The 26,176-nt window shown below is 35.4% G+C and overlaps 7 protein-coding genes across 9 annotated transcripts in view; 3 read left to right on the plus strand and 4 right to left on the minus strand.

Moving 5' to 3' along the window:
• Window positions 1-26,176, minus strand: part of LOC133850772 (ATP-dependent RNA helicase vasa) — a 95,090-nt gene that overhangs the window by 64,852 nt on the left and 4,062 nt on the right. The gene's annotated exons all lie outside the window — the stretch shown is intronic.
• LOC133838696 (mRNA cap guanine-N7 methyltransferase) lies at window positions 2,602-4,177 on the minus strand. The gene is made up of 2 exons (XM_062269885.1): window positions 2,980-4,177; window positions 2,602-2,926 (listed from the first exon to the last, which is right to left on the minus strand). Exons 1-2 carry the CDS (start codon window positions 4,106-4,108, stop codon window positions 2,844-2,846), a joined length of 1,212 nt encoding a protein of 403 aa, XP_062125869.1. The 5' UTR covers window positions 4,109-4,177; the 3' UTR covers window positions 2,602-2,843.
• Window positions 4,241-5,465, plus strand: LOC133838706 (probable tRNA(His) guanylyltransferase). The gene is made up of 2 exons (XM_062269896.1): window positions 4,241-4,609; window positions 4,673-5,465. Exons 1-2 carry the CDS (start codon window positions 4,381-4,383, stop codon window positions 5,380-5,382), a joined length of 939 nt encoding a protein of 312 aa, XP_062125880.1. The 5' UTR covers window positions 4,241-4,380; the 3' UTR covers window positions 5,383-5,465.
• LOC133838726 (protein Dr1) lies at window positions 5,386-6,118 on the minus strand. The gene has a single exon (XM_062269945.1). The coding sequence runs from the start codon at window positions 6,032-6,034 to the stop codon at window positions 5,471-5,473; it is 564 nt and encodes a 187-aa protein (XP_062125929.1). The 5' UTR covers window positions 6,035-6,118; the 3' UTR covers window positions 5,386-5,470.
• LOC133838712 (ankyrin repeat domain-containing protein 49) lies at window positions 6,201-7,369 on the plus strand. 2 transcript variants are annotated; one of them, XM_062269908.1, is made up of 2 exons: window positions 6,201-6,418; window positions 6,482-7,369. In XM_062269908.1, exons 1-2 carry the CDS (start codon window positions 6,283-6,285, stop codon window positions 6,991-6,993), a joined length of 648 nt encoding a protein of 215 aa, XP_062125892.1. In that variant the 5' UTR covers window positions 6,201-6,282; the 3' UTR covers window positions 6,994-7,369. The 2 variants fall into 2 exon arrangements, with proteins under 2 accessions (XP_062125892.1, XP_062125899.1); XM_062269915.1 differs by having other exon boundaries at window positions 6,285-6,418; window positions 6,469-7,369.
• LOC133838724 (dynactin subunit 5) lies at window positions 7,164-8,055 on the minus strand. Its single transcript, XM_062269929.1, has 3 exons — window positions 7,898-8,055; window positions 7,490-7,789; window positions 7,164-7,432 (listed from the first exon to the last, which is right to left on the minus strand). The coding sequence occupies exons 1-3, from the start codon at window positions 7,943-7,945 to the stop codon at window positions 7,202-7,204; spliced, it is 579 nt and encodes a 192-aa protein (XP_062125913.1). The 5' UTR covers window positions 7,946-8,055; the 3' UTR covers window positions 7,164-7,201.
• The window catches only part of LOC133850774 (dual oxidase maturation factor 1), a 13,560-nt gene continuing 9,002 nt past the window's right edge, over window positions 21,619-26,176 (plus strand). Inside the window, exons 1-2 of one of the 2 annotated variants that reach the window (XM_062286961.1) lie at window positions 21,619-21,903; window positions 25,365-25,551. In XM_062286961.1, the coding sequence (XP_062142945.1) occupies window positions 25,387-25,551 (165 nt within the window). In that variant the 5' untranslated portion in view covers window positions 21,619-21,903; window positions 25,365-25,386. The remainder of the gene's footprint in view (window positions 21,904-25,364; window positions 25,552-26,176) is intronic. The other variant, XM_062286962.1, reaches the window with a different exon arrangement.

Below are 26,176 nucleotides of genomic sequence, written 5' to 3' on the forward strand. Positions count from 1 at the left end.
TTTTTATGAGCAAAACTTTAAATAATGAAATTATCTGACAAGAACTTGCAGATGAGAAAAGCATTACAAAAAAGCAGCATACACGGAGAGAGAAAGGCAAAGAGTCCAGAATACAGAGAGAGATAGAGAGAGAGAGAGAGAGAGAGAGAGAGAGAGAGAGAGAGAGAGAGAGAGAGAGAGAGAGAGAGAGAGAGAGCGAAAGTGACTGGGAGAGACAGAGAGGAAAAGTGAGGGAAAGCGAGAGAGCTGCATGCGTGTGAGTCAGACACAAGAAGAAAAAAAAAACCAAACGATTATCCGTTTTGCTGTCATGCCGTGTTCGCCATCCAATCAATGGAGTAATTTATGCCTTTTTCCCCACTCTCCTTCGTACCTTCGCTGTGATATCAAATATTTATTTACACTTGAGCTATAATAATTCATTGATGCATTGAATGCCAGGCACAGGCCCGCACTTGGTAAACGGTCTCGGTCTCGGGCACGACCCGGCAACGTAAACGTCAGGACTAACCTTTGCCCGATGTCCTTCAAAGGCGCCGTCGCTGTGAAAGCAACAGCTGTGCGCGCGCTCTCCTTGTATGCTCATGCTCGTGTCTTGGTCCGTGTCCATGTCGACGTCCTTCCAATGAGCTTCTCGAAAGCGGTGTGAACTTCCAATTTTCGAGTTCGTTGGTAGAAAGCTTCGTTATCAAAGCTTTCGTATTAGAGATTGTCACTGTTTGTATGGCGAGGGTTGATTTACAATAATTCTTTTAAATAAAATTTGGGTCCCTTTCAACTAGAAGTAAAGAAATGAGAGAGAGAGCAAGGCCGTAGGCTGATACTGAACAGAATAAAGCGTTTAATAAATAATCATCAGTAGTTCTATAAAAATTAAAGAAAAAGCATAGACATATGTATATGTATTCACTGATTAAATATTAACGACAAGTAAAAACGGCAAATGCTGGGAGAACCCGTTTATCATAGTTAGACCTACAAGTTCAAGTGCATCTAATTAACGTTTTAATTGACACAACTATTGCAAAGCTAACGTGCCCTATAGCAAATCAAAAATGAACAATATTTTCCATTTTTGCCATCAAATAATACCTCATGGTTTCATCTAACCGATAAGTTTATAAAACCATAACTTATTTGCGTTCATCGAATAATCAAACAGATCAAACTTACAAAAAGTTTAGAACGGTAATTTATTATAAAAACGAAGTAAAAAGAACATTTAATTTGTGTTACGAAGAAGGGTTGCTCTAACTTTGTGCCTACAGGTAGTGTATGTAACAGGTAGAAGGAATTGTCTCCGACCCCATTAAGTTTATATATTCTTGATCAGCGTCAATAGCCGTGGTGATACAACCATATCCGACCATTTGTAAGTTCGGACCTCAGGAACTCTAAGAGATAGATCAATAGTTTTTTTCGATAGCACTTAGTACTTTTTTATACGCAGACCAAATTCATTCAGCCCTTAAAACTTGCTTACGATCAGATTAATAGAATAATAGGGAAACTTCACTACACACTTTACGTTTAAAATAATAAATTAAAACTTAACTTTTTATACCCGCTACCCATAGGGTAAACGAGTATTATAACAATTTTTTCGACAGCAATTGTTGCCTGCAAAAAAAGAAAATCCAATAACCAGCGAAATTTTGAAGATAGAATCGATTTTTGACGCATACAATAATACTTACAGTATTTATGATTCCTGATGTGTTCAGAGAAATTTTTTAGAAGTTTATACCAATAAAACTAAAGTATATCATACGCTGTTTTTCGTAAATCATCTACTTTGTGCCGGGAGGAAATGTAAATATGTAATAGGCAGAATGAGGCATCTCCGACCCTATAAAGTATATATATTCTTGATCAGCATCAACAGCCGAGACGATCTAGCCATATCCGCCTGTCTGTCTGTCAATATAAAACACTGGATCTCAGAGACTATAAGAGATAGAGCTATAATTTTTCGACAGCATTTGTTATGTTTGCACGCGGATTAAGTTTGTTTCAAAATGTTGCCACACCCACTTCCGCCCTCGAAAATCAACAAAAATCGAATAACAAGCGTAATTTTAAAGCTAAAGCTGGTATATATAATAATAACAATAGTAGTTATGATTCCTGAAAATTTGGTTGCGATCAGATAAAAATTATGGAAGTTATTAAAGAAATACTTTTGTATGGGCAAAAACGCCTACTTACTAGGGGTCTTAGTTGCTTTGGATGACTATGATATATTTTAAATGTGGTACTATATCGATATACCAAATATATTATTTGGTATATTTTTTAGTATTTTCGGTATATTTATTCAAAATGGGTAGCGGGTATCTCACTGCGTGCACACTCGACTGTAGCTTTCTGACTTGTTTTTTATTTGAAGGCTGCAAATAGGTGATCATTTGTCAGTGCCATTAAAATCGAATTGGTATAAATATAATATTATTATAATCTGATTACGTTCATAATAAAATTAGTTACTGATCTTAATTGTTTTATATGTATTATTAATGGAGTAATGAAAAAAGGTAAATGCCGCTAAGTTCCAGTTCATAATATGTATATATAAAATCAACGCAGGCTCAGCTGTGTAAATTTCTTTGTTTATATTCAGCAAACTTAGTTTTATTGTAATAGTAAAAATTATGAATTATGTTTAAAAGCATTGAAATACCGAACTAAAATATATTCTTAAACTTTGTCTGCAATTAAATAACTCGTCAAAAAAACTTTAGAAACTTTAAACTATTAAAAATGAGTAAAGTTATAGTTATAAAAACATCGAAGAGTTAATTTTAATAAGTTTACTAATGCATACGCTTAATTTAAGGAGTACGTCAGTCGTCAAACTCAAATAAGGGCTTTCCATTGGCATCCCAGCTGTTCTTGCATTTCTTGAAGGCACACACCAAATACAGAGCTACAACATAAGAGGAATTAAAGCGAGTTTAAGAGTCGCATTTTGTCACTTACTTGTTGCTTCCCATTCGGATTTGGATAATGTGCCAACAGCTCGTCCACGTTGTGTGCCAACAGTTTTCCGCACATGAGCGAATTGTTCATCGTTGCCACAACGTTGCGGTTGCACAGACTCCAGTCCGGACATTCGCTGGAGAAGGTGGCGCCCTTGAGGTAATGTCTCCTTATAGTATTCAGCAAACGTGCTGCGTCTGATAAGTTGAAGTCCGTACTTACGGCCGAGCTTTACCAACGTGGGAAAGTGTACAAGAAATTCAGGACAGTCAACAACGCCCTCCAAATGGAATTGGTACTTGGCCCCAAACAAGGGCAGCTCATTCGCATTACCCTCAAATTCTATGCTATAGACATCGTTCCCAAAGCTTCGAGCATCGGGACCTGCTGCCTTCAATCTTCTAATAATCTCATAGGCATCCGGCATGGTTGCTATAAAGTAACCTCCAGGTTGCAGACATTCGGCAGCGTTGCGCATCATGCAATCAGCCTGCACCAGAGACTCAAAGCAGTAGTGGAAAGCAAACTGACACGACACCAAATTCAATTGCAGAGAAGCATCCTTATAACGCTCGCGCAGCCTGACCATCGTTGAATCACAGGCGAAAAACTCTGCTGTGAATTTGTTGCCAAACTTGGATTTATCGGCACGTTGCGCTATATCCTGATAACGACGTTTACACTGCTCCACAGATACTTCGGCAATGTCTGTGCAAATTAAATGTGAAATCGCCGCTTTGTCCCACTTAAGCAGATCGCCTCCCTTTCCACAACACATGTCCAGGACCCGCAATGCGTCACCAATGCGCTTCTGTTGTTTGATTAGCGCCATGTACTCGTTGATCAACTGACTTTTGATCCAGTTGTTGAAGTTGCGCATGAAATAGATTTTCGATTTGTGCCTTTCCTTGCGTCCCGCCTCCTTCAGCTCGTTGTAGTGATGGGCTACCACATGTGTGTTGGCGGCACCACTTGCCTCCTCTTCGTCGTTGATAGAGGTACTCGCTGGCAGATTTGTGTCTGTTGCCTCATTGTCATCATCACTTGCGCCGTCGTCGGAAAGCTGTACAGCTTGATGTGCTTCCAAAAATTCGTTATCCGCTGCATTTTGTCCATAATTCACACTCATCTTGCACACACACAAATTAATTAAACACAGCTACTGTGAAAGCCGGAACAGCTGTTTTCGAAACAATACTTGGTTATCGATAACAGTAAGCAACCCTGCAACGTACTAGACGAATAATAATAAAAAGATCAAGGGTGTCCAGCACATTGAGCTACACAGCTACTCTAACGTGAAAGTGCTGCGTATGTGTAGATTATTGTGTACAACCAACATTGTGCATTTCATGTGCATGCAGAAGAAAACATTTGTTTGACTGCATTAAGCCCAACTAAATGCAATTTTATGCTCTTAAAAGGACAGTTCTCAAGGTGTTGTGCAGCAGAATTAACCTAGCGCCAATTTGTAAACGCAACATGGCGTGTAGCAGATATGAGTACGTTAAATCCTACGAGCTGGACGACAGAATATTGCCCAACGTGTGGATCGTGATACGTATCGATGGCAAGAATTTTCACAAGTTTTCGAACGCGCATAAATTTGAAAAACCTAATGATGTCAACGGTAAGCCTGCATTTTGAGCATCATAAAGTTTACTATTCTGATCAATGTTCTCCATATACATAGCGCTAAATTTGATGAATGCAGCGGGAATTGCTGTGATGAAGGAATTTCGTGACATTGTCCTCGCCTACGGCCAAAGTGATGAATACTCCTTTGTATTCCGCAAGGATACGACAGCCTATAAACGGCGTGCCTCAAAGCTGCTCACCTATGTTACCAGTCTTTTTTCCAGCAGCTACGTCATGAGCTGGCCACAATGGATGGATCGCCAATTATCGTATGCCCCCTGTTTTGACGGTCGCATCGTTTTGTATCCGACAGATGAAAATCTACGCGATTATCTAAGCTGGCGTCAGGCGGACGTGCATGTAAACAATCTATATAACACAGCGTTTTGGAAACTTGTGTTACAATCGGGTCTAACTAATCAGCAGGCTGAGAAGCGCCTGCGTGGCACATTCTCAGCAGATAAGAATGAGCTGTTGTTCCAAGAGTTCGGCATTAACTACAACTGTTTACCGGCCATGTTTCGTAAGGGCACAATTCTGTTGCGCAAGCGAGTTGTGCAATCTGAGGGTGACGATCAGGAGAAAGGTAGTCAGGCTATTGTGCCTATGCACGATGATTTAATACGTGAACAGTTCTGGCGAGAGCATACAGAAATCCTGAGCAAATACGTACCAGGCAAGTATGTGAGTCCCTCAGTCGTGCCCAGACTGCTTAAGATGCAGTTGTCCGAGGAGTCTCAATTGGTCAAGGCGACTATGAGCTGAGGGTTTGACTTATGGCAATAGTTTAATTACAGTTTACAATTACATTAGGGCGAAAAGCAAATAAACTCGTTGAACTAATCGAATCAGTTTAGTAGTCATCGTCGTCGTCATCATCGTCATCTTCACTGGGTTTTCGGACGTCCGACTGCTGTTGTCGCTGTATTAAAGCATTGTTGCTCTGCTGAACAGCGGCTGCCTGCATGCTAATCCATTGTTGTTGCTCTTCGCGTGCCTGCTCCTCGCGCGCTTTGGCAAACAACTCCTGCTGTTGACGCAGTAGCTCCTCTTCGGGAATGCCAAGATTCTCGAGTCGCGTGCTCTGGCGACGTCGCTTTGCAGCTACTTCCTTGCAATCGTGGAGCACAGCCTCGGCCTCTTGCTTGTAATCGCGGAAGCCCAGACGATCTAGTGCTTCTAGCACGTGTTCCGCATTAATAGTTTTTTTGCTGCGCTGATTGCAAACTTCGTTCGCCTCCGAACTGATCAGGTGTATGAACTCGGAACAACAATTTAAAATCAATTCGCGACTTTCGTTGGCTACTCGCACTGTGGGCACCAGCTCCTTTATTATTTTGTTGATGCTGGCACGTGGTAGTGTCAACTCATCGTCCTCAGCACTGGGCGGCAGAAGCTCCTCCTGGGGATTTGACATAGCGCGAATGAAAACGTAAACAAAACTTCCAAATGAAAAAACAACAAAGATGCTAATGCTTATTGCTGCTATCGCTTAAAGTGTTGCAAAACGGGATAAAAAACTGTATCGATAACATTAGTATGTCTAACCAAAAGCAACATATTTGTATGGTATATTTGTATGTGAAATTTACGGTCACTCAACCAAAGAAGATTTGTTTGTTTCATATCGAAAAGCCGCATTAAAAAGCAAGTTTATTTTCAATTATGGGTGATTACGATTCAGATGATGAAAAATCGCAAATTGAAAAGCTGCGCAATGTCAAGGTACCGAAAGGAATGTTTGTTAGCGGTTGGGATGATGACTCCGACGAGCTGATCCAGGAAGACAAAAATCCTCAAGGTAAATATAAGTAAGCAAACGCATCCTTAAAATAAATTATCACATCTTAGTTTATGGACATAGCAAGCATTGATCGCATGATACTTTGGGCTGTCAATGAAAATCGCATAAGTGAGGTGCGCGAAATCCTGGAACTAGATGGTGACACCGTTAATGCCCGGGACGATGACGGCTACACGCCGTTGCATCGGGCTTGCTACAACAACTTTGTTGATATTGCCAAATTGCTGTTGCAATATCAGGCAAATCCTAACGCCCGCACAGAGCTGGGCTGGACGCCATTGCATTCGGCATGCAAATGGAACAATGCTGATTGTGCACAACTGCTGTTACAATTTGGTGCCGATGTTAACGCAGAGTCGGATGGTCAGCAGACGCCTTTACACATCACTTCAACTGTGTCCAACTGCCGCAATACAGCAACCGTGCTATTGCTTGATCGCAATATCGAGGCTCGCAAGGAAAACAACAGCGAGGAGACGGCCGCTGTCATAGCACGCAGGAATGGCATGAGCTATGTCATCTTTGAGAGTAGTCATGAGGCCTACGACTGCAACACGGGACTACTCGACTAGATAATAGTTTTATAAATAATATATATAGTTCTACGATTAAAAATTAAACGTCTTAAAGAAATTACAATCACTGTGAGCTACAAACTGTATATAAAACATTCAGAAATAACGGATAATACAAAGACTTGCAGTACTCTTTATAAATAAACGCAAATAATACTATCATGAAGTCGTACCTAGAGTTAGCTTTATTATTATAGTTCACTTTTTAAGTCTTTATACTCGCAGGCAACGGAGTACGCACAAAGTGCTCATAAAATGACTTCGTATAGTTGGCCATTTCATCCTGCATGGCTGCGGGCACAAAATATGGATTGCCTTGACCTCCCTCAATGGTACCTTTGGATGTATATCGCATGTAACTGGAAACTGTCGTCTCCGGTGGCAAAACTGCACCATCTTCAATCACACAACAGTCCTTCAACGTACAACGGCGTCCCTATAAGATACAAATGTTGCAATGCATTGCTAAGTGTTTATAGTTTGTGGTACTCACAATAATGGCATTTTTACCAATATACACAAAGGAGCCAATAATTGCCGCAGACACCACGGCACCTTCACCAATGAAAACATGATCTCCAATGTGCATTGGAAAGAATGCGATGCCCTTGCTAAACTGCTTGTATGGTGGTCGTATCACAGAGTTTTTGCTTATTACACAGTATCGCCCAGTACGAACGTTTGCCAAGTCACCTCGTATGATGGCACCGCTTTGAACAATCACTTTGCCGTTGAGCACAATGTTCTGGGAGCCGCAGAGCACTGTATGACGACTAACTTTATTTCCAGAGGCCTGTTAATAACAATTTGTACAACGGAACGGTTGATGAGATCATCCATTAAGAGAAAGTAGAAGTAGGAATCTCTTCATCTCAAATGAATTATTCTTAACGTTACACACCGTTTCAACGTATTCATCTTTACTATAATAAGTGTCTGCGATTTCCATAGTTAAACTATTTCTAAATTAAATAAATACTTTAGTAAATTAACAGAGTGTAACAGTGAGACCGTAAATTGAAATGCAATACTTGGATTGTTGATAGTATATTAATATATCGATAATTTTGAACTAACATAATATTTTTTTTTATTTTTGCGTTTGTCGCTTCAAATTTTTAAGCGGATCCAAGCAGCAAAAATTAGCATAAAATCTAATTACAGTGATTTAAGAAACGACACAGTAAAGTGCAAAAACTATGTATAACAACGAGAGGTAACTCAACAAAGTATTGTCCTTTTTTCATGTATGCGTTTGGCGCCACATTTTTATTTCAAATATTTCAACGAAAAATTTTATTGTATTTCTTAATAATCAGCAGTAAAAGAAAATAAAACTATAAATTATTTAGAGAATGTATTCTTTGAGAGGTCCTGGTAATAAATACCTGTCTAATTCTTTTTATATTTTATGTGTGGAGTATATTTATTAAAAATTAAAAAAAAACATCAAACATATGTAAATAGTCGGTATTTAATAATTTAATTTTTTTTCAAATAAGATACATACGACAAAATATTTTTAAAAATATTCCGTTCCTTATATTCATAAAACTGCATTGTTTGGAATATATGTATATTGGTTACCTTTTCATAGATTAATTTATATTTTTTGCATTAAAGAAAATACATTTAAATTCAGATAGCCTCTTAATAGACTATTTACTTTTTTCTCAACGCGCTAGGAGCTTTGAGAAAGTATTTTTTCTTATTTTGGTATATATGCTTTTTAATGTGATATAGCAAACCATTTTTTATACCACTTTGTCTTGTCATATTTGGCAATATAATTGTTATTAAAAACGGGCTCACTGAATATACATATGTATGTACATATATTAGCATGCACTAGGGTTGCATGATATTTAAAAAATATCGTATCAGTGATATATCGTTTTTCAAAAATATATCAAATTGATAAAAATATTTATCACCCAAAAATATCGATATATCAAGTATTTTTGATATTTAATTTTTATATATTAATTTGTTTTTCATTAACCAAAATTTAACTCCAAAATTATATATATGTATAATAAATACATAATTATATCTTTTTGTGTATATCAACATATGCATCTGCATAAAAACATATATAATCCTGATTTTATTTCGCCTATTAAATCTCTTACACGGAATACACGAATTCCCCAGAAAAACATCAGACACACGCATGTGTGTATTTCCCCGAAATTGTGAACCCTTGGCACAATTTCGGCGAAATACACACATGCCGATGCCTGTTTTTAAGGTGAGACAGTAAGTTCGACGAGTTGCCGCTCGTTTTGATAATTTTACTGCAAATGTTGCAGGTTGCAGAATGATTTTTAACTTTACTTCTTTACAGGAAGTTAGGTCAAATCAAAGTGACCAATTAGGAAATATCAAAAATATATAAAAAAAAATCGCGATATTCTATATATCAGGGGAAAAAATATCATGATATAAATATTTATTTTTATAAAAAAATATCGATATATTGATATTTTGATATATTATCAACAACCCTAGCATGCACGTGCATATATATAAATAAAAAAAAATGCCACAGCAGCTGTGCAACGATCAGTTCCTATGAAAATAACGACTCTTCGTTGATATATTGTGTATAATATTCGAAATGATTAGAAGTTGAATTTTTGTCATTTCACGAGACACGCATAATTTGTAAAATGGGTACGCGAAACACAGTTGAGAATCGAAAAGACGTCGAAGCACATTTTAAGAATGGGAATTCCTGTCGAAAAATAGCAAAAATAGTGTATCTGAGTGATTTATTTCATGGTTTGGTTTGTTCGCCAAAATAGATTGAATGACAAGGATAAAGTCGGAAAAATTCTAAACTTTCGGCACCAAAAATGGCTGTGAGGTAGAGGCGGAACTGTGTAAGGCATGACACCCAGAAACAATTCGATGAGTACTGCGGGAAGGCAACTTTAATGGCAGAATTGCGCGCAAGATGCCGTTTATAAGTAGCGAGAATCAAAAGGCCTGTTTAAAATTCGCCAGGAGCATGTGAGGAGGGATGAACACTTTTGGAACTCATATACATATTAGCAGCCGAGTCCACATTCAATATTTTTGGCTTGAATGGAGCCGCATGTATGTCTGGCGGAAGCCAAATATCGACCTCAAAAAAATTAATTTAAAACCTACAGTCATGCATGGCGGTGACAGTGTCATGGTTTGGGACTGTATGTCGACTGAATCGGGCACGACTCAATATCTGGAGGTATACATACAGTGGCGTGCAAGACTGAGTACATGTTTGCAACTACTGACTTTGGGTTCGCATAAAAAAGTTATTAGTGAAGTAAATGAGCCCAAATTTTTTGTGTTTATTCTTTGAATATTTATTAACAAAATCTTATACAAAATATACCAAAAAATACTAATTGGTTTATTTAAGAAATAAAAATAAAAAAAAACTCGCATGTACTCAGTTATGCTCATTTTGAACACTTTTCAACAAACGCTTTTTTTTTAATACTTGGTCCAAAGACCGATATTTGTAATTGTGATATTTAATAATTCTGGTATATTTTCTACCAAATTTGGTATTATTTATTTTAGAATAGCTCTCCATTCTTGCTGGATTCGTTGCTGCATGTCGCGCTAGCTTGCTGGTACTGATTCGTAGAGTCCTAATAGTCTTCTCAATATCGACCTCAAATTTTCGATCGGATTAGGATCAGGACTCTGTGCTGGCCACTCCTTTACCTTAAAATGTTGTTTTGCGATCCATTCCTTGAAGTTTTTGACGTGTGTTTTGGATCTCCATCTTGTTGAAATGTGATGTCTCTCCCCTTATATGCACATTTGTCAACAAAATCGCAAAGATGGGTCTGCAAAATATCTAGAAAGTCTTCCTTTTGCATAGTATCATCTATTTTCTTAATTGGTCCAACGCTCCACCAAGTAGAATAGCTCCAGACCATGACAATTCCTCACCAGTGTTTCGCAGTTCCTTGTACGTGGCCTATCTGCAACGGCTGTTCTACTTGGTGGAGCGTTGGACCAATTAAGAAAATAGATGATACTATGCAAAAGGAAGACTTTCTAGATATTTTGCAGATCCATCTTTGCGATTTTGTTGACAAATGGGCATCTAAGGGGAGAGACATCACATTTCAACAAGATGGAGATCCAAAACACACGTCCAAAATCTTCAAGGAATGGATCGCAAAACAACATTTTAAGTTAAAGGAGTGGCCAGCACAGAGTCCTGATCTCAATCCGATCGAAAATTTTGGTCGATAATGAAAAACCGATTGGGACTCTACGAATCAGTACCAGCAAGCTAGCGCGACATGCAGCAACGAATCCAGCAAGAATGGAGAGCTATTCTAAAATAAATAATACCAAATTTGGTAGAAAATATACCAGAATTATTAAATATCACAATTACAAATATCGGTCTTTGGACCAAGTATTAAAAAAAAGCGTTTGTTGAAAAGTGTTCAAAATGAACATAACTGAGTACATGCGAGTTTTTTTTGATTTTTATTTCTTAAATAAACCAATTAGTATTTTTTGGTATATTTTGTATAAGATTTTGTTAATAAATATTCAAAGAATAAACACAAAAAATTTGGGCTGATTTACTTCACTAATAACTTTTTTATGCGAACCCAAAGTCAGTAGTTGCAAACATGTACTCAGTCTTGCACGCCACTGTATATCTGAAGACCAATTTGCTCCATAGTGCGGATAAATTAGGCATTAGGGATGAATTTCGCATCTTTCAAGACAATAACCCAGAACAACGCAGAAATTATGCAGTCTTGGTTGTCCTCATGCTCTGCAACCATCAGCTCAGTGCCCTGACATGAATGTTATTAACAATTTGTGAGCAATTTTGGACCAAAACATTCGAAAAGACCAAATTACAACAAATCTGATGTTAAAAAGGTTTTAGTGAAAGATTGGGAGAAAATTAGTCCGGATATCGGAAAATTGATAGAATCTATTCCAAAGCGTCTTGAAATAGATATTAAACAACAGTAATTTAAAGTTTACGCTGGGGTATTTTTTTGTTATATTCTTGGTTTTCAATTATTTTATATATATATAAAATATTTATATATATATTATATAAATGAAGTAATATGCTTAATGCTAAAACATAAAACTAAAATTATGCGTTTAAATGAATTCAATTTCAGGTTGATATAAACTATGATCCACTGTACACTTTTCTTGTTTACTAATTAGCATTTATAATATATAATATATACATATGTATACGAAACTATTAAGTATTTATTTATTTATTTATTTATATCATTTAATTTATATATTAAAATGCATAAATGATTTTATATGCCATACATATGTTATATGTATACCTGTATACATAAAATAAAATTTTAAAACTTAAAAGATTTATTAAGGTAAAATGGAAGAGGCAGATGGGCATCGTTATAGTACTTTTACTCTCTGTCGAGAACATGTGAATATAATGCTTAAATTTAAACAAGTCATTAATAACATTGTAGCATGGGGCGTAGTTGGAAGTAACCATGGAGATTTAAGAGAGCAGCGAATGCGCTTCAGTGATATTCCAGTTAAATACTCTTTTATTATTGGAGCTGCCCGGCCCCAATGGCCTTCAAATTGGACTGTATGCTCGACTGCCCAATGCCCTCAGCAGGAGGTTGACTCTCTTGACCACATTCGCTAATAAGTAATCAGCTTTGGAAACTAAGTTCTGCACAGCAAAGAATCCATGAATTCAAAGTAATGTTAGTGGCAATTCATTATAACATGCCCAGGCAACTCTATTATTATTGCTTGGTAATTTCGTTGTATGTTCTGGCGGCATACATATAAATGATTTTGTTTAGCTACGAGTATTTTTGTTTTCGACTTTATATTATGTAGTTAACTTTATTCGTTAGCACGACCTTACCAATAATTCATTTACAGAGCGGTCAGTTGACTGTTTGAACTTTAGGCTAATTAATTTCCAAAAAAGCAATTGTCAGCTCACTTGGTAAACTTAAATTGAAAATGAATCTTTGGCTGGGCTGTGAATAGAGCGCCATGTGAAGGCTTTGAGGTTTCCACCTCTGTTATAAGGTTAATAAACTTCAACTTGAATCTAAAGGTTGTTAAAGGTTAGGAGCTCCTCATGATCAGTTATTAATTGAAATACGAGTTGGCAAATGCAAAAAACTAATGAACATTTGTTACCAAGCAATCAAGCAAAAAAATAAACAAATAGTCTAAAGAAGTGTGTCAATTTGGAACATAATGTGCGTTTACTGCACTTCACCCTCATCATGAGGCTCTTTACGGATTATTAGAATTCGAAAACGAATGGGAACTTAAAAGAATATTTCTCAAATTTTAAATATGTCTTAATTTTCAAAACTGTATCTTTGGTTTGTAAATATGTATTGTCAAGTTGATCAGTAAAAGGCAATTCATATTTATAAATATGTAATTCATATTTTTACTAAAATGTACATGCATAACGTTTTACGAACGTATCTATGTATCTATTTATTGATTATAGTCTTAGCCTAAATCGAAAGAGTTGAGCAAAAAACTTGTTTCCATGCATGCAAAAAGGTGAAATTATTTAGCAATTGTTGTCTGCTTTGTTGCATGTTGCCAATTGCCTGCAGTTGTCTCTTCTCACCTTGTGCGCAATAAAATTCAATGAAACAGTATTCTTAATTTTTAATGGCAATTGCGAGTTAATTTATTTACTCGTTTTTCCAAACACTTTTTTTGTATTGTTTGTAATTTAAGTCTATATTAATTACTTATATATGATGTTATTGCTTGTTGTTATTTTTGTAGTTTATTTTGCCTCTGGGAGCACTTCACTTTTTGCCTTGCAGCATTTTAAAAGCAACTCGAAAACGATTAAAACGCTCAAAATATCAAAAACTGAAACAATAACAACTTAAAAACTGAAGCTACTACAGCAACATATCGATAGTAATAACAATCAATTTAAATGGCAAATAGATCGTGAGTATGGAAAAATTGTATGCTTCCTAATTTCTCGGGTTCTTATTTATCCGGTGTCTTTTGATTACTGTCTGTGGAAGGGAATATTCAGAGCGTGTATTTCACTTTTCGATCTCGATTAGCTTGCTCATTAAATAATTTTAATTTTTTTAAATTTTCACTACAACACAAATAATGTCGATACGAACAGCAACAACAACTACATTAAATAATGATATCCTCAAGGCCATCAATGAGGTATGTAGCTTTGTAAATATTTTCAAGCATGCTACCTTAGGATTGCCAACATTCATTATATACATCGGCATGGTCAAGGTCACTTTGTTACAGGTTTGCAGTAGGTTTCAATAGATTTCATTGACGCTGAACGCACATGAAAATGCAAAGAGAACCCACTTGACTTGAAAATATTATATTTATAATGAATGTTATAGCAGTGGTTAAATTACTTGTCACAAATCCAGAAACGAATATTTTATTTATAATGAATATAATGAATGAAATGTAGAAATGCGTGAATGAGATTGAGCGTAGAATTATTACAAAGTAGATTACCAAAATATTGGTTACTTATGCTTTAGTCAGCTAGTGATCTAAAGTTGTCTTATACGGCATTCATTTTTGATTGGAATAACTGGCTTAGCTATGCGTCACCATCTCACGGAGCCGCCAAATAAGGAAGTAATCAGAGTGAATGTCAATTACACGCAACGCACAACGTCATTAATAAAAGAGACTACGCAATACATATATGTATACATTATGTAAGTCAGAAAATGCCTTGGTATCAACTTATGAAAAAAAAACTAGTCGGAAAGCTTCAGTCGATTCTGCCCGACTTTAAGATACCCGCTTCCGATTTTCAATAAATGCAAAATATTGCGGTATTATTGATTAAATATACTATTTAAATATACCCAAAAATACTGAAAGATACCAGCGGCTTTAATTGGTATTCTGATATACTAATACGATTAGAATATACCGTAGAGTACCTTATGGGTATAAACAATAAATAAGACAGCGTGCCAAAAAAAAAGTTTCTTCAAAAATTTGCCAATACGATTTCGATTAACTTAATAGACCCTACTTATTTGAAAAGTAATGGATCTACAAAATACTAACAATTCGTGAAGTAATTGAAGCTTGAAATCGAGTCAACATCACAATCCAAATCCAAATCAAAATCAAAATCAAATTCAAGTGTAGCCAACGAATTACGTGGCATGCATGCGACGAGGACAGGCCCCCCTCTCATTTCGGTGAGACGGAAATCTCCGCAGAGACCTGTTGCTTGTGGCTTGGTACACTTTAACGGATATGCAATATTATCTATGTGACATACACATTAAAAAGGCGAAAGAGCATAATCCATTCGGTGCGACTACTAGTGTTCATTGTTTTGGTTTGGTTTGCTTTTCGCTTATTTTGGTCAGTCCCCTCAACGAAACACGAAGGTCAAGTACACGACGCTAAATGTGTTTTATATTGTTTCTTACATTAGTAGCAACTTTTTGTTTAATTAATTTTTAATATTTTCGCCGCGCAAGTCACTGGCTCTACTGTTTACGGTGTGTTGTTTTTTGACGATCTGACAAGCGGCACGCAACTTGGGCGGTTCTCAGCTAATTGGTTGACTTGAGCTTTTGCTGAGATGGGACTTGAGAGGTGTCAGGAGCCCACGACCTTGATCATTATTCGGCATTGTACATATATAATAAGTAAGTTATTTCTTTTGGTTTCTTTTTTTTGTGGTTTTGCTAAACATAAATAGTTCTGAAATTGAGATATTGTTATAATTACTTTACTAAATTCTTCAATTAACCAAAGAATTGTTAAAAGCAAATGTTTTATATACATATTTGAATGAGTATTATAGTAATATGTATTATAACTACTTTTTTGGCGGTTACGGTTTAAGAGGCTCACAATTTTGCCAGTACTTCGATAACAGATTATGATGGTTTAAGAATTAAAGCCGTCTCTATAAAAATAAATGAATATAGAGAGTACGATTAAACTGTTTGTTGTTGACAATTTAATTTGTGCGGGTAAGCTTAGGACTGATTGGTTAATATAATATATATATAATATTGGCTTTTTCAGAAAAATAATCTACTAATTTTTTATAATTATTTTATTTTTTTTACAATAAAAAAAAAAAAATGTAGTAAATATCGCTTTTGGATTATTGCTAAAGAAAACTTTAATTCTAAAATTGTAGCTCATTTCCCAGAGTTTTTCGATTTTCTGAGAAAACCTTAGAGCGTCAAAACTCACATCAGCTTTGCATTTGTATCAATATTTTGAAGTACAAAATTAACTTGGCACCAGTTTGGAAATGCCCATATCACAATAAACTTAAAAATGAATAATCTATTGCAGCTTTCGTACATGTTAATGATCGTTCAACTCATTGCTTATTCGAATATCAAATATCGCGCCCGATCGCTAAATTGTTTTCCAATTAAGCACCCCCAACCGTCGACTAACAACTTCCTATCGCATTGCGAAATGCGGTGCATACTATATTTCAACCTTCGGATTGTTAGCCATAATAAGCTCTGCCAATGAACTACATAAATGGTAGCTACTCGTATTTTATAAGACAGCTGCTAAATCGTCGGCTGAAGCGCGTGCGGCCAAGCACACCTGACATTTTTTGATCTTAATTGTCAATCATTGTCAATCTAGCGAGGCGGCCACCCAGAGTCTGGGTCCCAGACCCAGTCAATGAGACAGACAATCGCTGTCTTTTGACAATGACACTGAGAGTGGCAAAGTAACCTTTAAAGTTCACTCAACTTGGCAATTTAACTCAAGAAGTTTAATTGGTCTCATATTATACATAAATGCATTTATTTATTAAACGTTTTTATGTAATGAATTGGAGTTCAAAAATGTAATAAGAAGAGAAAACACAAGCGAATTCCTTGCGAACAAAGCTAAAAACTAAAATAATTGTATTCACTGTTGTAGTAGTATAGTACGAGAGCTTACACAGACACATATTCACTTTACGCTCTCTCGGCTATTCTATGTTAACAACTCTCTTGCGTTGTTAGTTATGCTCTCTTTTATTACTCTCTCATCACTGTTTCGACTCTGTACATCCGAATATACAATTTTGACAAAATAAACGGTCGCTTGTAAAAGGAAAAGGCATTTCACAACGCGTGTTAGTGTTATTTATATGGTTTTATATATAGAATAACATAAATGCGAAGGAAAACTGGATGCTCGACTCATTTAACAGACTATATCTATAAATTCCAGATTTTCTATGAACTTAATAGTTTTTTATTTCAATTTTGAAAACCATAACTTGCTATGCGTCGTTGACAAAACTTCTCTTCACACTTTTGTTTCAAAACAAGCTTGGTTAGTGATCCTATAGACGTACGATAATAATTAAAAACTGGCATTAAATGTGTTTGGGAATGGATCAACTAACTTTCTGCTTCACTCAAACCTAGAACAAACTATTGTCAATCGATCGAGGGATCAATAACGATTGAGGTTATGTTATATTTGGCATGCCAAAGAGAAGAGACGCCAGTAAAAATCAACTCTAATTAAGGTGCGTAAAGACATCGCACCTTTTATTACTGAAAACTACTAAAATGAATAGTTTATGTGATACTTCATTTCTAAGTGACATCTACTATAAAAAATGCCAAAACAATCGGTTGAAAATCAAAACCGTCGAAATGGCCTAGTCAAAGTAGTCAATATATATGTTTAATCATTAATTAGGGAAATTGTATAATTGACACCTGCCAATACAATAAAGTGACCCTACTCAGAAGGCGGTAGCTCAATCTTTATCTCCATCTCGATGTTTAGTTCAGTCATCGCCTCCGTCTCGAGGCTTTGCAGCCTTGCCCCTGGCCTGCAATGCCAAAACTACCGAAGGGAGAAGAGAAAAATAAAAAAAAGCGATTTCATGTTCAAAACTATTAGCGTCTGCATGCAAAGGCGATAAAGCGATCAAAATTGGAACAATCTGCGGCACGTTAAATAAATAACAAATAACAAATAATATAATCATAGTCAATTGAGTAGCTTATTGTTTTTGTTGCACTTATTCGATGTATTTCATTGTACGTATTCCACCAGTGATTTATTTATTTAAATTTTTTCCTATTTTTATGACAGCTGACAGCTGTTACCTACCGTTTTATAAAGTTTTGCGGCACTTGGCTGTCGATTTTGGCTTCTATCGATTCGCAATTTGGCCCAGCCCCGAGGCATAGTTAGCAGTAATAATGTTTTAATTAGCAGTGTGAACAGAGCTGAGGTCAAGTTGGAGTCAGTTCTACAATGTCTGTACACGTGTACACATTTGTGTGAAATGGCCACGCCCTTTCTAAATATGATAAGAGTATTTATTATGTCGTTGTTATTGTCATTATAATCATTTTTATAATTACAATAACTGTCCTATTGATGTACATTTATTCCTTTAAAATTCACACAATACAAGTTTGTTTTGTTTATTATTAATTTGTCGTTACCCAAGAAAAATACTAACTCGTAACCGCCAAAAGCAGTCGATTCGCTTCAGTGAGCAGGCAGTTGATGTTGGTGATGGTCTCGTGACTTCACAAATTTATTTCAATGTTTCGATTTAGCAGAGCTCACGAGTCACATGCTACTAGTAGTTCTTAAAATCCTTGCAAACAAATTATAAATTTAAAAATAGATTTTATTCATGTATTACTCAGGGGAAAGTTTAAAAAATGATAGAGCTTAAAGTATAAAGTATAAATTTGTCATTAAAATTGTATGTACAATTATAAAAGTACCACATAAACTTTGTGTCATCACAAATTTATATCAAATATCCGCAATGTATTGCCAATCTATGATGATGAGAATCTTAGTCACAGCTTTTTCAACAGCAGTTATTTAATAGTTCTTAATTCCGAGTGAACCGGGCTCGTGCGCAGGTTTTACTAAATCTGAAGCTATTGAGGAAGCTATTTTGAGCCTCTTTTATGTAATAGCCGTAATTAGTCACAAAAGGAGCTTGAGATTTCCTAGTGTTATTTTATGGAATCGCCAATTTAGCGGTCTTGAAAATGAAATATTCCTATTTTAAGTTAGGAAATTATAACAATATATACATATGTATATGAAGCATGTAAAAATAAAACCCATTTAATGATTTATCGCAATTTCAATCCCATTTATTTGAACGAAAAGTTTACTTTGGAAAATAATAGCAGGCATCTTGGAGTAGCCTTCCTACTTGAATGTTTTCAGTAAACGTGATTTCTGGATAAAAGAAATCTAAGTAACTGGAATAAGTCGAGTGTCGACAAGCTGAGAACGTGTTTTGCATTCACTTATATATTCACTTAGTATCTCGATATGCATATACAGACATACATACAAATATACTGACTAATTACGTTTATACTTTTTATTTATATTCTTTGTTCGCTGGCTGTCATTTAAAAGGGGGAGGGAGGGGTGTTTCATGGGGTTCACACGGACCAACGACCGTCCTCGAAATCTCTTGTGCGCATTCCAACTCACAAAGTAGTGGCGACACATCCGTATTAGTATTTATTTTTATACTTTATTTAGTTTTGTGTTTTGTCTTAAGCAATTTATTGCGTAGTGCACTTTATGTATTAGAGGTCTACTAATGAAATCAAAACGATTGCTGTTTGTTATGTAGCACAAAAGCTTCAAACATTTCTTGCTTATTTATCTTATTTTGGCGAACAGTTTAAAAAGACATTTGGCAACTAGACCGCAATTTCTTCCAGCTAAATTTATTGATGTTAGACGTCATCACTACTATTATAAGAGCCCAATAAGTTTTATGCTCTTCAATGTAATAATTAAGCATTTAAATAATGTCAGAACAAAAGACTTAAGCAACAAACTGGGAAGCTATTCCTCCATTCGGTTTTTTTTATTTATCTAATAAATTGCGGAAAATGCATTTTATTCAGCATCAATAATACAAATTTTTTTTTTTATTTGCATATCATGTAAATAGAAAAACTACTAAAAATAATTATTAATATAAAATAGCAAACAAATATTTCACAGGAGACTTTTAACGCAAACCATTGTTGCATTTTTATATTAGTTCCCGAAGCGATATTTTTTTGAGATGAAGTTCTAAATCCCATCCTTCAGTATCGGCCAGAAACTATCTTGTTTCGTGACTCCTGAACTGGCATCTACGCCATTCTTATGCCCGCTACCCGTAGTGTAAAAGGGTGTTTTATTTGAATGCCTTAATCAGCGTCAACGGCCGACTGCGAGCGTACTTTTGACGCTACATAGAATATAATAATAACTAAAGTGATTCCTGAAAATTTGGTTTCAATCACCATTTTTTATTCTAGTGGGGGGTATTATCTGCTTCGGTCGACAATCCGGTATATTTAGTACTCTATGATATTTTGTTTTTGTTTTTTTCTTTTCAAATTGTAACGGTTTACTAATTATACATTTTGGACTGAGTTGCGCGTCTGGTCTAGTGCTGAAAAATATCGTTGCACTGTTGAAATTTGTTTTTAAAAACTTTGATGAATCATTTGTAAATTTTCGATGTCAAATCTAAATGCGTTATAGATTGCAATAATTTTTAATTGATCAGCATTGTTGTCGGTTCGACACTATTGGTAAGTCAAATGATAGGCAATTCTACACAAAGAGCAAGAAAAGCAAAACAGAGTTAATGAAATGGATAATATTAAGAAATATCTCTGACTTATCGCCAGGGCCCAATATTTTCTGTTTTATATATAATATTAAGGTAATAAAATTGAAAGTGTACATTTATTTTTAAGAAAATATTTTAAATTTGAAGAACGGCGATAAGTATTTCGTAAGTGGAGTGATCACCAAATATCTACCTCTGAATAACTGAATTCTCAAAATCTTAATAAAAGATTTTTGGTCTTAAAACTATACGATTATTTCTTCTTTTTAATATGAACTTGGACTTTATCAAACGTTTTTGAAATCAAGTGTTTTTCTCTTGTTCTTAAATCACTCATTAGACCAAAATTCTTAGACCTAAGACCAAAATATTAATAAAATAATAAAGGTAATTAATAAATGGTTGTTTTGTAATTATTTGTTGCAGATTGTTTTTCGTGTCGAAATCAATAAGTGTATTGATATGCCATGCACATGTGTCTATGATAATTTAATTAGAAGACGTTTCAAAGCATTCAAGTCATTATCTTTACTAATTTTGTAATCTTTTATATTTTGTGACAGCTGCAGTAAGCTTTTATATTTAATTAATTAAGAGTTTTGGTCTTGATCACTAATTTTGAATTCTGTGGAAGGTTGACTCAAAGCTAGCGAGTTTTACTAGCAATCACAAAATATAATTTTTTGCTAATAGTCTGGCAAGGTTCCAGCAGGAGGAGGCCCCACGCTAGGCCTGTATTTGTTCGAGTTTATTAGACTAAACTAAGGCTATGCTATGTATAAATTGACGCTCGCCGAGCAACTCTAAAAGCTCCCAAATCGCGTAAAACGCCAGAGCTTTTCTCGCTCTCCACATGGTACCACTTTGTGCGCTCTCTTCGCGTCTTTTTTTATCCGTGTCAACGGCATACATTACAAAATGTCATTTTGTACAACGATCAGTGGCGCTCAGTTTGCTAACGACAGGCGTTTGATGCGGACGCGACTAAGCAAGTAAAGAATACGTAAAATCTCGCGGGCAGCAAACTAACATAACTTACAGTGAAAAATATTGTTTTAACCAGCCTGATTATGTTTTTTGTGTTTCAATTTGTAATATGCGCCGGATACCGAGTTGAATTTTGAAAAGCTCAAAAACTAAATCTCAAAAATTGACCAAAAAGTCTGTCAAAATAAAACCACAAAACTTATTTGGGATAAAAAAAAAAAGAAAAAATCGACATTAAGAAAACGGTAAAATTGATGCTCGCCTTTCCAATTATTTACATTTGTGTCTTGTGTGTCTTTCTTTCCTATCTTTCGGGCTTACCACATTAGTTATGTTGATTAAATTAAATAAACGGGTGTAAAAAGATGAGCTCAAAATACATACATATGTACAAAGTCAATTAACGACCATAAAATTAAATATACATAATTAAAGCTAATAAAAAATATTGAGCAAATTTTGCATACGACTTGAGTGCTATAATAAACGAGATAAACACTAAATGCAGTGAAGCGCGGTTCGTTGTTGTTGATGTTGTAGTTTGTGTGATGTAATTGTATTTGCACAAGTTGTGCGAACAAAATGGAAAAGATTTAAACTGTGGTAGAAATAATTTTATTACATGTGCCTTTTGGAATGTTTATAGGATTTATCTCTTCACTTCTTCAAAGAGAAATTATTATTCAAGTGAGAGCATATTTTTTCGTTTCTCTATGTATGACTCTCGAGAGGTTTCTCTTTATGTTTATTGTGTTATATGCATGCATATTTATTTGCTCACGTCGGTGTTTTGTCTTTGTCTCAGAGGCACTTACTCAACGCTCTTTATTGTATTGTGTTATTGTCATTTACCGGACAACATACATACTGTAGTTGCTTTGCAGGGTAATCTGATCACTACTGTAAATTTTTTTTCGTATTCTCCTGCAATTTCGTCAAAAAAAATAATTTTTGTGTTTATTCTCTACAATATGTATATTTAACTGATCCTCGCCAAAACTGACCTGCGTAAACCTAAACAAAGCTAAAACAAAACTTGGCGCAAACAGCAACGAAACAAAAATCGCGCAAAAAGCCGGTTGAAGGCGCGGTTGACACGCACCAGCGCTCATTGAATACACACTTGCAGGCGTACTCATACTCTTATTCGTACTTGTAGTCGTTTATGTATTTGTAGTAGAGCCCGCAATGAGCAATAAAAAGCAAAAGCGACACGATACAAAAAACCTGTAACGCAGCAATGGTTGCGCGACGTTGCGACGTAGTCAGAGCTTTTGAAAACATTTTGAGTCCACGCTGTCTTGATTATGTCAATTTCTTGTTTACTTCATTTCCTCAACAAGACTCGGCAACCCAGAAGTGTAACCAAACCAGTGGTCGACCAGCAGTTGGGGAGAGCAAGAGAAACAGCAAGCAGCAACAGCAATTTCACTTTCGTTGGACTTGAAATTTGCTGCTGCATGTTAAAAAAGAGAGTGAAAGAGAGGGCACGTCAGTTGCAATGGATGCTGTGTGTTGCTGCTAGCTTGCTGGGGCGTTGCTGATATTGCTGCTGCGTTTTTTTTAATTTTTTATTTTCTCATTTTTTTGCTTTGCATTGTTTTGGTTTCATTTTGTAACTGTAATGTCGGTGCCATTGTTGCTGTCTGCTACTTGACAGACGGACGTATGTATATATGAACAGCTTTTTTGTTGTTTTTGTTTCGTGTTGTTGTGTAGTGAGTAACAAAATGCGCTTTAAGATTTCTACATGCAGTGCGGCAATAGCGCACGATATGTTTTGGTGCCAAGTCCAGCGTCGACGCCACCGGCAGCTGCATTGTTGTTAGGTAATCACGCAAATAATGCGCTCACGACAATGTAAAGTCTGAGAGAGTGTCAACGAGTCAGCTCAGCTCCTGTGGCAGCTATGCGAAGGTCACTGCAGTGGATCGCGGTCCAATGAGATCTTTATACCCTTTATACTAAAAGAGTATTATAATTCGTGCTCCATAAAGAGTACTTGTTTTTGATCAGCGTCAACAGGTGCTATGATGAAGACATGTCTGTGTAGCAAATTTTTTTTTTTTAAAGCCAATTTTATAATCGATTTTTCTTTTGTTGTCTAGTCGTAGTTCATGATCCCAAAGTCATACATAGTTTCTAACCCTTACTTTTTGTACAATATGTATATAATTATTAATTAATACGATATTTTATTAGATGTATGTTATCTGACCTGGTAAGATTTCCATCGATATCTAGAACCTGTTTATAGTAATGCAATATATTATATATACGTATGTATATAAATATATTTAAAATAAAATAATTGAACCTGTTTTTCTCAATGCAATTCTAAAAAAAAACATTTAATTATATTTATGACAAGGCAATGTCATAAGCGCCAATATTTTAAATTTCGACAAACTCGATAAGTTCATTTTAAAACTAAATAAAACTTTAAGAACTATATAATATAGTAGTATCTAAAAATCAAAAAATTGTGATTTTAAATAATCGTTTTAATTAAAATGATCGTCAAATTTGTTATTTGTTGGTTTGAAGTTTGGACCATCAGCATTTTCCCTTGGGGCACATGACTTTCTCATTTCAAAGAACTTGTATTGAAAGTTAGGGGAAACCCCAATTCGATTACAGCCTTGTAGGCTTCCTTAATTATTTGAATGTTACCATTAAAAAGGCATAACTTTTATTACTTGTCTTTGCATATTTGTGCTGTCAAATATTTTTTTGTTACAAATGAATATCATGTGATTCGAAACATTGCTTTAAAGCAGTATTCACAAAATAGCCGAATAGTGATCAATGAGTAATGAATTATTATTAAGCTAATGTTTCTTGTATATTTATATGAAAGTTAGCTAGGGCATTTAAATATTCGTTATGCTTTAGCCATTATTATTAATTCTCATTTTTGCAGTTCAATTTCATCAGCACTTAATTATCATTTTTGCCTACGTCATTCGAAACAACAGTTGATGGATTCTGTTTCTGCTGCTTGTTCTCTAGTTGTTGTTGTTTTCCGACGAGTTTGATTGTTAAATTGCTTGTCGTCGAATCCGGTTCTTAAGTATTTCTGGTTTATTTTGTGTTTGTACGATAAATTTCCAAAAGCCGCAATCAAAATAAAGTAGTGGAGTGCTGGAAATAAAATTCCTTTGTCTGCCTTTAGTAACATATTTTTTCTTGGTTATTAATTTTATATTCACGTTGATGGTGTTTTCACATTTCCGGTAGTTCGGTTTGAATATTGACTTTCGTGGTCCCTTAGTTTATATTGCTCAGTTTGATCAACTACTTGTACTTGGATTACTGCAATATGCCTTCTGCCGCCTCCAAATTACCTGCTGCCAATCAGTCTCCATTTTAATTTTCGATTTGTATCTGTAGCTTAATCGCTAAGTCACGAATCGATACGCTAAAGTGCAAATCCATCTGACACTTGGCAACTTTAGCAAATTTTATCTGGCAGCTGCTTGTTGGCAGCTGAAATATGTAGGATAGTAATTGTGTATTGAAAACTACTGATAGAGACTACCGACTATGAATTCGGCTTTTAAACTTGAGCTAATTAATTCTCGTTTTTGAACGAGCTTAGAGAGAACGCAATAGAATGCAAGGCTATCAATATAAATCTTCACAGATGTTTTAACTTTAAATTAATTAGCTATATTTATGTATTCCTCTTCCTACTTGTTCATAGAATTCTGCAGTAGGAGTTTACAATGAAGGGCTGGTTCGACGCATTTCGGGATGACGGCGGTCCAACGCTTTATTCCTTCTCCAATCGTACCCCAGTTACAGGCGACGTATCGATTGTGGCCGTATCTGTACTTTTTGCCACATTCTATGTGGCATTTCTGGTCATATTTCCTGGCGTAAGAAAACAGGTAAGTAATGCGGGATTTTTCCATTAAAAGTAATTATTTACTTAGGCTTCATTGAATAATCGGTCTAATCTTTTTGAAAAAGTTTAGGCTAAGCTTTAAGTTATTAAAAAATAAGTAAAAAAGCTATAGTCAAGTGTGGTTGACTGGTTCTTTACCCATTTTCAATAAAAGCAAAATAGTACGGTATTCATCTTAAAATATACCAAATTAGTATACCGCAAAAATAGTAAAAATATTTCAATCGTTATTTGGTATACTGGTATACAAAATATACCATGGAGTGCTCAATATACCAGACTGTCAGCCAAAGCAACTAAGACCCATAGTAAATAGGAGATTTTGCCCATAAGAATATATGTATGTATATATCATACTATATATGGTCGGAGATGCCTCCTTGTGCTTGTTACATACATTTTCTGGAAAAACAATGTTTTAATTCCCATCTACCCTATAGGTAGCGGATATAAAAACGCAATTCCATCAATATTACAATATATATTCGTTGCTTTAATTTCGGTCTTTCTTGCACCATGTCAAGGATTCGATATTATTGTTTGAAAAACCAATGCCAAGCAACCAGTTCTATGTCAATAATACTACTTTATGTACATAATAGTGGTGT

This window comes from Drosophila sulfurigaster, chromosome 2L, assembly GCF_023558435.1.
Source record: "Drosophila sulfurigaster albostrigata strain 15112-1811.04 chromosome 2L, ASM2355843v2, whole genome shotgun sequence".
NCBI lineage: Eukaryota > Metazoa > Arthropoda > Insecta > Diptera > Drosophilidae > Drosophila > Drosophila sulfurigaster.